General features: G+C 38.7%; 1 protein-coding gene and 2 pseudogenes across 1 annotated transcript; 2 read left to right on the top strand and 1 right to left on the bottom strand.

Annotated features, from left to right (window-relative positions):
• The first annotated feature begins 320 nt into the window (after window positions 1-320).
• Window positions 321-1,349, top strand: LOC137727128 (cysteine-rich receptor-like protein kinase 25). The gene has a single exon (XM_068466063.1). It carries the CDS (start codon window positions 381-383, stop codon window positions 1,209-1,211), a length of 831 nt encoding a protein of 276 aa, XP_068322164.1. The 5' UTR covers window positions 321-380; the 3' UTR covers window positions 1,212-1,349.
• A 572-nt stretch (window positions 1,350-1,921) lies between these two features.
• LOC137727126 (cysteine-rich receptor-like protein kinase 15) lies at window positions 1,922-10,353 on the top strand (annotated as a pseudogene).
• LOC137721042 (probable UDP-3-O-acylglucosamine N-acyltransferase 2, mitochondrial) lies at window positions 10,135-12,402 on the bottom strand (annotated as a pseudogene).
• Window positions 12,403-13,107: the final 705 nt, after the last annotated feature.

The following is a 13,107-nucleotide window of genomic DNA, read 5'->3' on the forward strand; positions in this document are numbered from 1 at the left end:
TAATGAGTCTTTACAAAGTTTATCATAAAATCAATTGACAATATAAGGTGTAGCTTAAACTTTTATAAATTATTATAATGTTTATCTTTTAACTGACCTAGACTCTTTTACTTTCATATTTCTATGCATAAAAAGAGAAAAACAAGAGCTAGCTAGGAAATTTTACTTTGTGGTCCCCCTTGTACAACATACATTGCTGTTCACTCTAGGGCCAACGCTGGTGTTGTCTTGAGTCAAAGTCTTTTGCAATTTTCATCTTCACCAAAAGCAAATATATAACAATTATCCATCGTTGTTTTTGTAAATTATAATATCGATATTTTCATAAAAAACTGATATTTAAAACCTTAAGAATCCTAATTAATTAAGAGCAAGGGGGGATGCTGATGAAGATGTCCATGATCCTTTTGTTGATTCTCTCCATGCTTAGTTCGCTCAGTTTGATCACCAGTAATGAAACTGGTGAATTTTTAGACATTATCTGCCCAAACACAAACACTTTCACCTCCGACACAGGCTGGTACTCTCCCTCCACCGATAGCTTCCAATCCAATCTCAACAAAGTCCTCAACACCCTTACCTCTCCCGCTGCCCATGACACCGGCTTTTACAACTTCACGGTGGGCTTAAATTCTACGGAAAAGGCCTACGGCCTCTTTCTCTGCCAAGGATATGTCTCTACCGACATTTGCAAAGATTGCGTGACTGCCGCAAGCATAATGGCAGCTCAACGCTGTCCCTCGCGAATAAATGTAATTGTATGGTACGACTACTGCATGCTACGCTACTCAAACGAGTCCTTATCCACCTTGTGTGAATCGCCGATAGTCAACTGGCGGAACACGCAGAATGCAACCGAATGGAATCGGTTCAACCAGGTGCTGGGGGAGAGTATGAACGAGGTGGTCACCGAGGCTACTGTTACTGCCAACAAGTTTGCAACGAAACAGGCAAATATCAGTAGGTTTCTTTCTGTGTACAGCCTCGCACAGTGCACATGGGATCTGTCTGCAGTGGATTGCAACCGGTGTTTAAAGCTTGCCGTGGCGCTATTGCCGAGCTGTTGTGAGGGAAGTGTAGGGGGACGAGTTTTGATGCCGAGTTGTAACATTAGGTTTGAAATTTATCCCTTTTACCTCCAAAACGCCACCTCAGCACCGGCGACTGCACCGAAGGCTCTTCCTCCTCCTGCACCTAAAGGTACCAATTGATTTTATAATGCAAATCATGTTCAAAGTTTCCAATGAATCAATTTCTAAGAAGCTGAAATTTAATAGATTGTAAATCGATCAAAATTGATGGAAATGCCGGATAGAATTAAAAACCAAACTCCAGCCATACCCCACCAAAGCACGGTCTGCTTTTCACAAAAAAAAAAAAAAAAAAAAAAAAAAAAAAAAAAAAAAAATTTTGGTTCAACGATGACCAGCAACTTGTGATTGTTTTCGCACTGACTGACATTAATGATTAATCGCGCTGTAATGGAATTGGATCCACTCTGGACATTAGTGTCTGGAACCTAGGGATCAAACAATTCAAGCTACAAAAATTGAAACCAAAGGTTTTTATTAACTCATTTCACTGACTTATCTCACACAAACCAACGATTTCGATTTCTTTGTCACACAATATGTGGTCCAGATTGTTTGATCTCTAGACTCCGAACATCAAGGTCCGGAATGAATCCAATTCCGTAATGGACTATAGCACATACTTCGCGATGCATCCACACTGGCTAGCTGAAGCCAAACTTGTGGTACTTTTGACTTTGTGGCATGTTTTTCTCATGTATCACACAGTATGGTTGACTCCAGGGTCAACGAGCCATGCTTACAATTGCCATCTAATTACCTGAAATAATAACTAATTGTTAACTTCTGAATATAAGATCAACATTTCTAATTAAGGGCAAGGGGGGGAGATGATGAGGAATATGTCTACTATCCCTTTTCTGTTTCTCATGAGTTTGATCACGAGTAGTGAAAGCAGTTCGTTACTTCGTCCATGACTGCCGAAACACTACCACTTTCACCCTGGCTGAAGTATTCGAATCCGACCCCAATAGCTTCCAGCAATATAATCTCGGTCAACTTGTCCAATCCCTTGCCTCCAACGCCACATGTACTGTTGAGTTTTGGTTTTAAATTTTGTTTTGTATATCTCATTCTCATTACAAGAGTGAAAGGCAACTCTTATAGAGAGCCGAAAAGAAGACTGCAAGAGGAAGGCTAACAACCATACCTCACTACCAAATCAATCCTAACAAGTGGACAAGACAAATATTAATAACAAGTAGAGAGGTTCCTAGAAACAAGGAAGAAAGATTGACAAAAGACCTAAGTGAGTGACAAGATATGGAAGACTAGAGTATGGTTGAGAGAATCACTTTAACCCATACTTAGCTAGCGTAATGTTTACAACCATACTTGTGACATTTGCTTTACAACCATACTTGTGACATATGCAAGCAACTAGCACTAGTATTCGGTTTGTTTCAATACTCCCCCTCAAGCTGGATCAAGGGGATTAATTGATCCAAGCTTGCACAATAAATGCTGGAATTGAGTAGAATCTAGGGCTTTTGTGAACTAATCAGCCAGTTGATCGTGGCTTCGTGTAAACACCGTGTTGATCACCTTGGATTAAACTTGAGCACGAATGTAATGGCAATCAACTTCAGTATGTTTGGTCCTCTCATGAAACACTGGATTAGAGGCAATGTGCATGGTAGCTTGGTTGTCACAAAACAAAGACATTGGAGTGTTGCTTGTGAAACCGAGATTAGAAAGAAGACCTTTCAGCCATATAAGTTCACATGTTGTCACTAGCATGGCCCTATACTCAACTTCTGCACTGGACCGAGCAATTACGGTTTGCTTCTTACTCTTCCAAGTGACAAGATTACCTCCAACAAATGTGCAAAAACATGTGGTAGACTTTCAATCAATGGCATTTCCAACCCAATCAGCATCGATGTAAGCCATGATGTGATTTGAACCATTATTCTTCATAAGTATTCTTCTACCTACTGAGCTCTTGAGATAACGAAGTATTCTTTTGACAATTTCCTAGTGAACTAGTGCATAAGAGTGCATAAACTGACTGGCTACGCTTATTGAATAAGAAATATCAGGCGTAGTAGTGGTGAGATAAATGAGTTTCCCAACCACTCGCTGATAAACACTAGGATCCAAGAGAGGTTCACCTTTTTCATGCAACTGAAGTTTGCTAGCTAGAGGTGTCCAAGCTGGCTTGCACTTCATCATGTTAGCTTCATCCAGAAGATCTAGAACATACTTTCTTTATTCAAGAATAACCCCTTTGAAGAGGTGGCCACCTCAATTACAAGAAAGTATTTCAAGTTCCCCAAGTCTTTAATGGCAAATTTTTGATGAAGTAATTGCTTAAGAGCTGTGATTTCACTCACATTATCACCTGTAATAATAAGATCATCAACATATAGAAGTACCACTAATTTCCCAGTATTACCACTTCGAACAAACAAGGAAGAGTTAGCATGACTCCTTTGGAACCTTACAGCTTCAAAAACTGAACTGAGCTTCAAATACCAAGCTCTAGGGGACTATTCGAGACCATATATGGCTTTATGAAGTCTATATACCTTGTTGGATTCCTTTTCTCTTGGATGACCTAGAGGCAACTTCATGTACACTTCTTCTTCAAGCTCCCCATGAAGAAATGCATTCTTCACATCCACTTGGAATAAGGGCCATGTATTATTGATTGCCACAGATAACAATATCCTCACAGTATTCATTTTAGTAACTGGAGCAAAGGTCTCCTTGTAGTCAATGCCATATGTTTGTGTAAAACCTTGAGCTACTAATTGTGCTTTGTGTCTCTCAATGCTTCCATTGGAGTTGAACTTAGTCTTATATATCCACCTACTTCCCACTGCCTTCTTGCCCTTTAGAATATCCACCACGCTTCATGTCTAGCTGTCATTCAGAGCTTGGAGCTCTTGAGTCATAACATCTTGCCACTCAGGCATGCATGAGGCTTCATGAAAATTCCTTGGTTCAAAAGTGTTGGATAATTTGTTAAGAAAAGAAGCATGAGATGGTGAGAATCTGTGATAAGAAATGGTTGCAGAGATAGGATGCCTTGCAGTGTAAGTAGTGTACTCTTGCAACCTTACTAGTGGATGTCTATCTTGTGTAGGATTTCTCCTTGGTGCACTTATAGCTTGTTAAGTTAGTTCAGGTTCAAATGGTCTTGAGGAGCTAGGTATGCCCACTTACACTCTCAATGGGGTGAGAATTCTCAGTGTTGGTATGAGCAGGATTGACTTCATTAACTTCTGCTGAAGTAGGCAATGGAAATAGGTCCATAGGATCTTCCCTATTGTGATTAGTCTCCAAACCTTTGTGGAAATAAGGTGAATATTCATCAAATCTAACATTTCTAAAGACTGCCAGCTTCCTAGTATTAGGATTGTATACTTTGTAACCATTTTGAGAACTGGAGTATCCCATAAACACACATTTGACAGCTCGAGGGTCGAGTTTATCACGATGGGAAGCTTGAATATGCACATAACAGGTGCAACCAAAGGTCCTGAGGTGAGACAAGTCTATATACCTGCCCTTCATGACTTCGAAGGGAGATTTAGTATTCAAAACACGAGTTAGCAGTTCGTTAATGATGTAAATGGCAGTGAGTAGGGCTTCAGACCAAAATTTCTTGGGAACATTCATTTGGATCATAAGTGGTCAAGTCTTTTCCAATAAGTCTTGATTCTTTCTCTTTGCCACACTATTTTGTTGTGGAGTACCAACACAACTAGTTTGATGCAAAATGCCATGAGTGCTCAAGTAACTACTCATGTTATTGGAAGTGTACTCAGTGCCATTATCTGATTTTAATATATATAACTTAGATGAGAAATAATTTGTGACTAGGTTGTGAAAGTCTTTAAAAGCATCAAACAAATGTAACATAATATATATACCTATCAAAGGATTCTACATAAGAAGGACCCCAGATATTTGAGTGAATAACCTCAAAAAGTCTACTGGTTCTAGAATTAGAGGAAACAAAAGGAAGCCTAGTGGCTTTTAACATTTGACAAGTTTCACACTCAAGTGTGTTTTTACAAAAAATGGGAAACAATTTGGTCATTATAGGTTCAGAGGGATGTGCAAGACGTTGGTGCCAGAGTTGATTTTCCTAAGCTTAACTTAGGTTGACGCGGAGTTTTTTGAAAAATTTGGACTCCTGTGAGAGGTAGTAAAGTCCATTTAAGAAGAACCTTTCACCAATCTTCTTCTGTGTTACTCGATCCTAAAACACAACATTGTGAGGGCAAAAAATGGCAAGATAGTCTAAAGTTTTAGTGATTCTTCCTATGCACAAGAGCTGAAAAGGAAAGGAAGGTACATAGAGGGCAATGGAATCAGTATGCTCATTCAGCAATCTAACTTTCCCTTTCCCTAGAATAAGTTTCCTTTTCCCATTTGCAACAGACACATGAATTGGATCACTAGGTTTTTGAAATTCATGTAAACTAGAGGATTTATTAGTTATATGATCAGTGGCACCTAAGTCAATAATGCAAAAATCATGTGTAATATTAGCATTAAGAGCAGTGGAAATAAAATTGATTATACCTGGAATATTGCCTTTCAATGTGTTCTTCGAGTCAGCCAAGAAACCAGCAAATTTCCCTAGCATTGCAGTAAGGTTTTCAATCATTATTTCCTTATGCTCAATGCTTTCTTACTTCTTTTGAAGAAAAACAACAAACTCATTGATCAAGGCAATGAGGTTTGTTGAGAAATTTGACATCCTATCAGTTGAGGAACAAGTTGAGTGAAAGGCTTTTGGAGTGTCTTCCTTCACATCTTTGATCATTCGGCCTTCCCTATCAAACTTAGGTTTTAACTCCAGATGTAGGATCCACCATTTTTCTCTCAAATGTCCCTTTCATGTTGCAATAAGAACATTTCCAGCCTGCTTTCTTCCCAATCACTTTATCACTAGTTGATGTGATTGGTTGTGAAAACCCTAGCCTCAGAGTGGGATTTAGGCTCAACATTTATCACCCTTTGTCGAGTTTCTTCTCTCTGGATGCATGACACACACCAGTAAATGAGGGCAGCTCTGGAGTCATTAACAAATGACTACGTAGGTTTTCATACTCAGCTCCCAAGCTTGCCAAGAGTTGAAACACCTTGTCTTCATCAGTCTTCTCAGAAGCACAGCAGAATCAGTTATGTGTGGATGGTACGTATCGAATTCATTCCACATGGATTTCGAACTTCCAAGATGTTGAACAAATGAGTGGTCACCTTGCTTCAGACTAGTCACATTCTTCTTTAGTTGAAAAAAGTGAACTGAATTGTTTTGGCTACCATACATGTCTTTGACAGACTCCCATAGAAGAAGGGAAGATTCTGAGTAGCTGAAGAGCTCAGACAACTTTGACTCTATGAAGTAAAGTATCCAGGACATGACTAGCTGGTCAGTAGCATGCCATGCATCATAAGTTGATGAAGTGGATTCTGGAGACTTCGAGCTTCCATTGATAAACCCTAGTTTTGATCTTCCTCCTAAAGCAAGCGACACAACTCTTGACCAAGGTAGATAGTTGAACTCGTTCAGTAGCATGGAGCACAGTCGTTGATTTAGGTTGTTCTCACCCCCTTAAGTTAAGTTGAAGGGTGAAGATGGGGAGCTATCAGTACTAGAAACATTTATTCTGCCATCTCTTTCGATGATGAGCAAACGAAGAAGGAAAAAAAAAAAACGAACAGAGTCAGGACCATATGGTTCTTGCTCTCATACCATGTTGAGTTTTGGTTTTAAATTTTGTATTGTATATCTCATTCTCATTACAAGAGTGAAAGGCAACTCTTATAGAGAGCTGAAAAGAAGATCACAAGAGGAAGGCTAACAGCCATACCTCACTACCAAATCAGTCCTAACAAGTGGACAAGACAAATATTAATAACAAGTAAAGAGGTTCCTAGAAACAAGGAAGAAAGATTGACAAAAGACCTAAGTGAGTGACGAGGTATGAAAGACTAGAGTATGGTTGAGAAAATCACTTTAACCAGTACTTAGCTAGAGTGATGTTTACAACCATAATTGTGACATATGCAAGCAACTAGCACTAGTATTCGGTTTGTTTCAATACGTACTGACACCAGCTTTTACACTGCCACCGCTGGCCGAAGCTCAACTGAAAAGGCCTACGGGATGTTTCTATGTCACGGTGATGTCTCTACCGGCGTTTGCAAAGAGCGTGGCCATCACAAACGTGGAGGTAGCACAACGCTGCCCTGGTAGAAAGGAGGTTATCATATGGTACGACGAGTGCATGGTGCGCTACTCAAATAAGACGTTATGTTTCTCCATGAACATTTTGCATTCAGCGGGCGATTGGTATGGGGATAATAAACCAACCGGATATAGCCAGGTAGTCGCAACTAGTGTGCATGAGCTAACCACTGGGCTGCCAATAAAGGGTCAAATGAGACTGTACAGCCTTGCGGAGTGCACGCAGGACCTCTCCGCTTCAGATTTCAAACGGTGTCTAGCAAAAGCTGCAGAAGAATAGTTTCAACGGTATCCCGGGGGGACGATTCCTATATCCCAGTTGTAGTGTTCGGTTCGATGATGCCCTCTTTTAAGCGATCAATTGGACAGTCGCACAGCATCCTCCCACGCCAGAGGCTCTTCCTCCTCCTAGTACTCTACTACTATATTCACGTTCACCACCCAATGATGATACCTATCGGCAAAGTACCTTGTGCACATAAAAAAGTCATCATGCACTCTTCTCTACTAAGAATTTGAGGAAGAAACTGTATACTGATGAGAGTACTAATAACAGTTCTTTTGTTAATTCGTTTTTTATATTTTTAAATCAAGATTTAGATATACGTAGGACCTATGATCTTATCAGCCATTAGATAGATATTAAGTGGATAAGAATGAGTATTATAAAGGGGAAGAATAAGTATTCAGAAAAATGAACATGAAATATTAATCGTTTTTGTTTTGATGAATGTGAAAGGTATGTGAAAATGAACATGACATATTATTGTTCTTACTGCAGGAAAAAGGAAACACTTCTCTACAATTATCATTGTTGTCGGGTATGTTGGCATTGCTCTTCTAGTTTTCTCTCTAGTTCTTGTAGCATTGGGCTGCTGCTTTCCGGGCAGAAGAGAAGGAAAGAAGAATGACGAGGGTCTGCAACATCAAAATGGCAAGCAGCGAGGTAAGGGAAAAGAACTCGTGAAACCTAAAAGTTACAATTGAAATTTTGGAGTTATTTTGATGTCTCTGGCATATGATCATAACTTTCTTTGCAATGCAAAAGATATGAGGACGGCTGAGTCCTTGCAATTTGATTTGGAAACTCTCGAAACTGCCACAAATAAGTTCTCCGAAGATAACAAGTTAGGCGAAGGTGGATTCGGTGCAGTTTTCAGGGTAATAACCCAACAAATATATAATGCATTAGTTCATGAGTCATTCTATTAATCCAACATTGTATAGTATTTTATGTTGCTTAGATCACAACAAAATTGTTGGATAAATTAAAGTACCTATATACCTTATCACAGGGAATGCTTACTAATGGACAAGAAATAGCAGTAAAGAGGTTGTCAAAAAGCTCCGGACAAGGTGTACAAGAATTTAAGAACGAGGTAGTACTGGTAGCCAAGCTTCAACACAGAAATCTTGTCAGGCTTTTAGGATTTTGCCTTGAAGGAGAAGAAACCTTACTTGTTTATGAATATGTGCCCAACAAAAGCCTTGATTATTTTCTATTTGGTATGTGAACATCATTTGATGATTATACATGTATGTTTGTGTCAGTAAATATAATTCTTTGTAGTTCCTAACTTCAAAAAGTACTACTTGAACTTGATAAATTTACAGAACATAAAAAACGAGAACAACTAGATTGGTTGAGCCGCACCATGATAATTGGAGGAATTGCTCGAGGAATTTTGTATCTTCATGAAGATTCGAGGCTTAGAGTTATACATCGTGATTTGAAAGCTAGCAACATTTTATTAGACATCAACATGAATTCGAAAATATCAGATTTTGGGATGGCTAGAATGTTTGGAGTTGATGATCAAACTGAAGGAAATACCAAAAGAATTGTTGGCACTTAGTAAGTTTCAACTTATACAAATACCTCTATCTAATATTAGTAATCTTACATTCCAATTAGTCGTTTCAACTTATGTGCTTACCTCTATTATAAATAGATAACAGAATAGTATATGTTCATTATGTAAACTCTTATATATTTCAACCATTTTGGTCCTGCAATTAGTGGTTACATGGCTCCAGAATATGCTATGGAAGGGTTGTATTCAGTAAAATCGGATGTCTTCAGCTTTGGAGTACTTCTACTTGAGATCATAACGGGGAGAAGGAACTTTTTAGGCTTTCATCGCACTAATTGTGGACCTACTCTTATAGGTTATGTAAGTTCCTTGCTTGGAATACTTATACAAAATATTCATGAGCTTAATTAATGTAGCTATCAAAACTGGAGGAGGACTTACATCCTTGAGAGATATTGATTGCAGGCTTGGCAATTATGGAATGAAACGAAAGGTTTGGAGTTGATGGATCCCTTGTTAAAAGATTCATGCAGTCCAAATGAATTTTTGAGGTACATCCACATTGGATTATTGTGTGTTCAAGAGGATGCAAACAACAGGCCGACCATGTCATCAGTTGTTCATATGTTAAAAACTGAAACTATTAGTCTTTCCCGACCTGAGAAACCAGCCTTCTTTACAGGGAGATATGTTGATCACCATGATCAAGTACGTTCTCAAGATTGCTCAGCCAATGGTTTGACGATTTCCATCGATGTTCCTCGTTGAGACCGATGACAATAAGGTTAATATCATTGGAAGCTCTTCCGTTAAAGGCACTTTGCTGCGTTAGAGATAATTCTATAATCTTTACAGCTCTTCTTTCACCTTGTCATTTGTATAGGGTAAATGTTAGTTACCACGCACTCCCTAATCTCGAATTTCCAGAATTTTTAATAACATATATATACATATATACTGTATATATACTACCAGTATGACTTGAGTGGTGTTATTTTACGTACTTATATGTTTCAAGTTAATTAGAATATTGGTCCCAGAATTTGTTACAATCTGCAACAATGATTCTTTTTTATGTCCAACTGTAGTTTGTAACTTGTCTTCGCCACTCATGGCTTGGAACCTAAAACGCAACCAGAATTATGTCGTTTATATATCCAAAACATCCAACAATCACCCATAGTTCCAGCTCCATTATTTTGGGTACTCAATATCTTAAAACAATTTTTCTTGTTATTCTCATTTTTCATAAGTAAAGTGCAACATGATGCTTACAGCAGGGAAGCCGCCGTAATCTCCAGGTTCTGTAATATCTTTCGTGACACAGCTCATACCAGCAAGCCGTACCTTCAAAGTCCATGTAATTATATTCAGAAATATTTGTTAATCAATGAAAAAATGTGAGAGCACGAAGAAGAATAAAATATCAGTAGAAAAACTAAAAAAGAAAGTAACATCAAACTTCAAAACTCACATGATATTTAAATCCTGTACTGAGTTCTTTAACAAGTAACAAGCAATGACTAATTTTGGCTACTACTAGATTGGGCCATTGTATGTAAGAAAATACCTTTGATATAATGGAAACATCGTCACGAACTGCTACCCTCCCTCCCGTAGTTACATAGTCCCCTATCCTACAATATAAAAAAGGGACAGCCATCAGATTTGGTAGATCTTCTGAATCATCGGCTAAGTTGTTGAAGTGAAAGTGAATCATGTTATGGTGGGCTTTCTAAATTAGAAAAATACAGAGGGGACATAGAAAGAACATACGTCACTGCGCCTGCAATCCCAACTTGTCCACAAAGTATGCAATTCTTCCCAATAACTACATTATGACCAATCTACAAGAAACGAACAAACGGATAATTGGATACTATATTCCAGAAAATTACCCAAGAACTTACAAAGCAAAAGTTAACCTGAACTAAATTGTCTATCTTTGAATGATCCCCTACAACGGTATCTCTCCAACTGCATAAACCAAACAATGTTCTAAATTATTATTCAAACTTTAACAGAATCCAAGTACAAACTTATTCAGAAAATATAACCATGCATCTGAAATCAGTTGATATCCAAGGCTCTATTTCTAACCTGCCCCTGCCAACGCATGTATTTGCACCAATCTCCACGTGGTTTCCAATCCTAGCATTCAGCACCTTGGGGATGAGGAAAAGAACAAGAAATACATACAATAAGATGTTTCAATTTCTACAATTGGATGCAAATGCATAAATAACCTCTTATCGTCATACAAGTCATAAATATGAAGACACTCTTGCCTACCAAATTGAACATGTTGATCCTAAAGAACTAACGTATCGTGATTGCATTCAAACATTATCAGAGAAAAATATTCAAAAACACAGAGAAAGAGAAAGAAAACAAAAGGACTTCAATTCAAGTACATAAAAGCATCACTAACTTGAGGCTTCTTTAACATATTCCCATGCTCATCCACCATAAATCCAAATCCTGTAGTTAAACAAACATCCCACCAAACATCAGATTTTCCATCGCCACGCATCAAACACTATTCAAATTAAATCATAACTAAGCTGAATGATCCATATCAATATTCCCAAATGAGTCAAAGCCTACGAGAAGTGGCCTTACCATCTTGACCGATGCATACGCCATTGTGGATTATGCACGAATCTCCTATGCTGCAATTACTTAGTGCAACATTGTAGCTTCAGAGATTATGACCGTGGTTACCCTATCAAAAATCAAGTAAGTGAAAACATTAACAAGGCAATGTCAAGTTAAAAATTTGATCAGTACCCAATTTTTGTTGATTGCCCGACTGTAACCGAAGGTCCAACAACAGCTCCAGAACCAATACAAACATGTTCGCCGACAACGGATTTTGAATGAACAACAGCACCAAACTCTATGAAAACTGTTGGGTCAATGCAGACAGACTTGTGGAAAAACCCGCCTCCGTTCTTCCATTGTCCGAAATCTGGATGACCAGTTGGAGCACCGTCCTCTGATCTTGAAATACAGAGCAGTGTAGAAATGGCAGTTAGTGACAATATAGGTGTTGTCTAAGAGACATTTTCACAAGCAGGTTCGGGGCATACCAGAGGAAACCGAAGACACGAAGGAACGGTAACCATTTCCAAGGCGCAACGGAGACAAGCTTCGAACGAATTGGAGATGTGGCCAGCAGCAGAATGCAGCTGGTAGTGTCCTCGCATTTTTGGGGCTCTCAGAATGTTCAAAATAGTGTTTGCACAGTTAAGACTATATGTGTGCTTCAATGCACCAAGTTCATGTTGAGAATCAATGTCAATTGTAGGTGAAGTAGGTGGATGTTGTAGGTGAAGTAAGTGTGTGAGGTTGGTGAAGTAAGTGTGTGAGGTTGGTGAAGTAAGTGGAGGTTGTAGGTGAAGTAGGTGGATGTTGTAGGTGAAGTAAGTGTGTGGTGTAGCTTTCATTTGGTTTGCTATAAATACCCAAGTCCTCAAGCATTGTATATCATCCAAGGAAAAACAAAGCCTAGAGCTAAATAAGAAAAGCTTTGCTAATTAGTTTGTTTTGTGAGCTTTCTTTAAGAGTGTGCTCTATTTTCTTCTTCTTGGGATCATTAGAGTTATCTTGGATACTCTTCTTATTCAACAATTAGTATCAGAGCCAAGTCGGTCAGGGATCGTTCTTGGTAGAGCATTGGTTGTAAAGTCTCTTGAAATTCCGAGTATGCTCGTGGTTGCAGTTTTGACTGATCTTCCACATCAGAAAAAAATTTCTTGAGATTATTGTTGGGGTTATCACAAACCTTGAGAGGGAGCTTCTTTGTGTCGAGAGTAGTGTATTACTCTTCACGGTAGTCACTCAAGCTTGTTCGGTGTAGTCAAAGTCTTGCCGATACGATGGGTGATCTTCAAGTTGTTGGAGGAATCAAGAAGCTCAACAACCAAAACCATAACACGTGGGCAACGTGTATAGAGTCTTACCTTCAAGGTCAAGACTTGTGGGAGGT

The sequence above is a fragment of the Pyrus communis genome, chromosome 2 (assembly GCF_963583255.1).
Source record: "Pyrus communis chromosome 2, drPyrComm1.1, whole genome shotgun sequence".
In the NCBI taxonomy this organism is placed as follows: Eukaryota; Viridiplantae; Streptophyta; class Magnoliopsida; order Rosales; family Rosaceae; genus Pyrus; species Pyrus communis.

Excerpts from the sequence above, each read along its gene's own strand:
- LOC137727128 (XM_068466063.1), top strand. The coding sequence starts at position 381 with ATGCTGATGAAGATGTCCATGATCCTTTTGTTGATTCTCTCCATGCTT.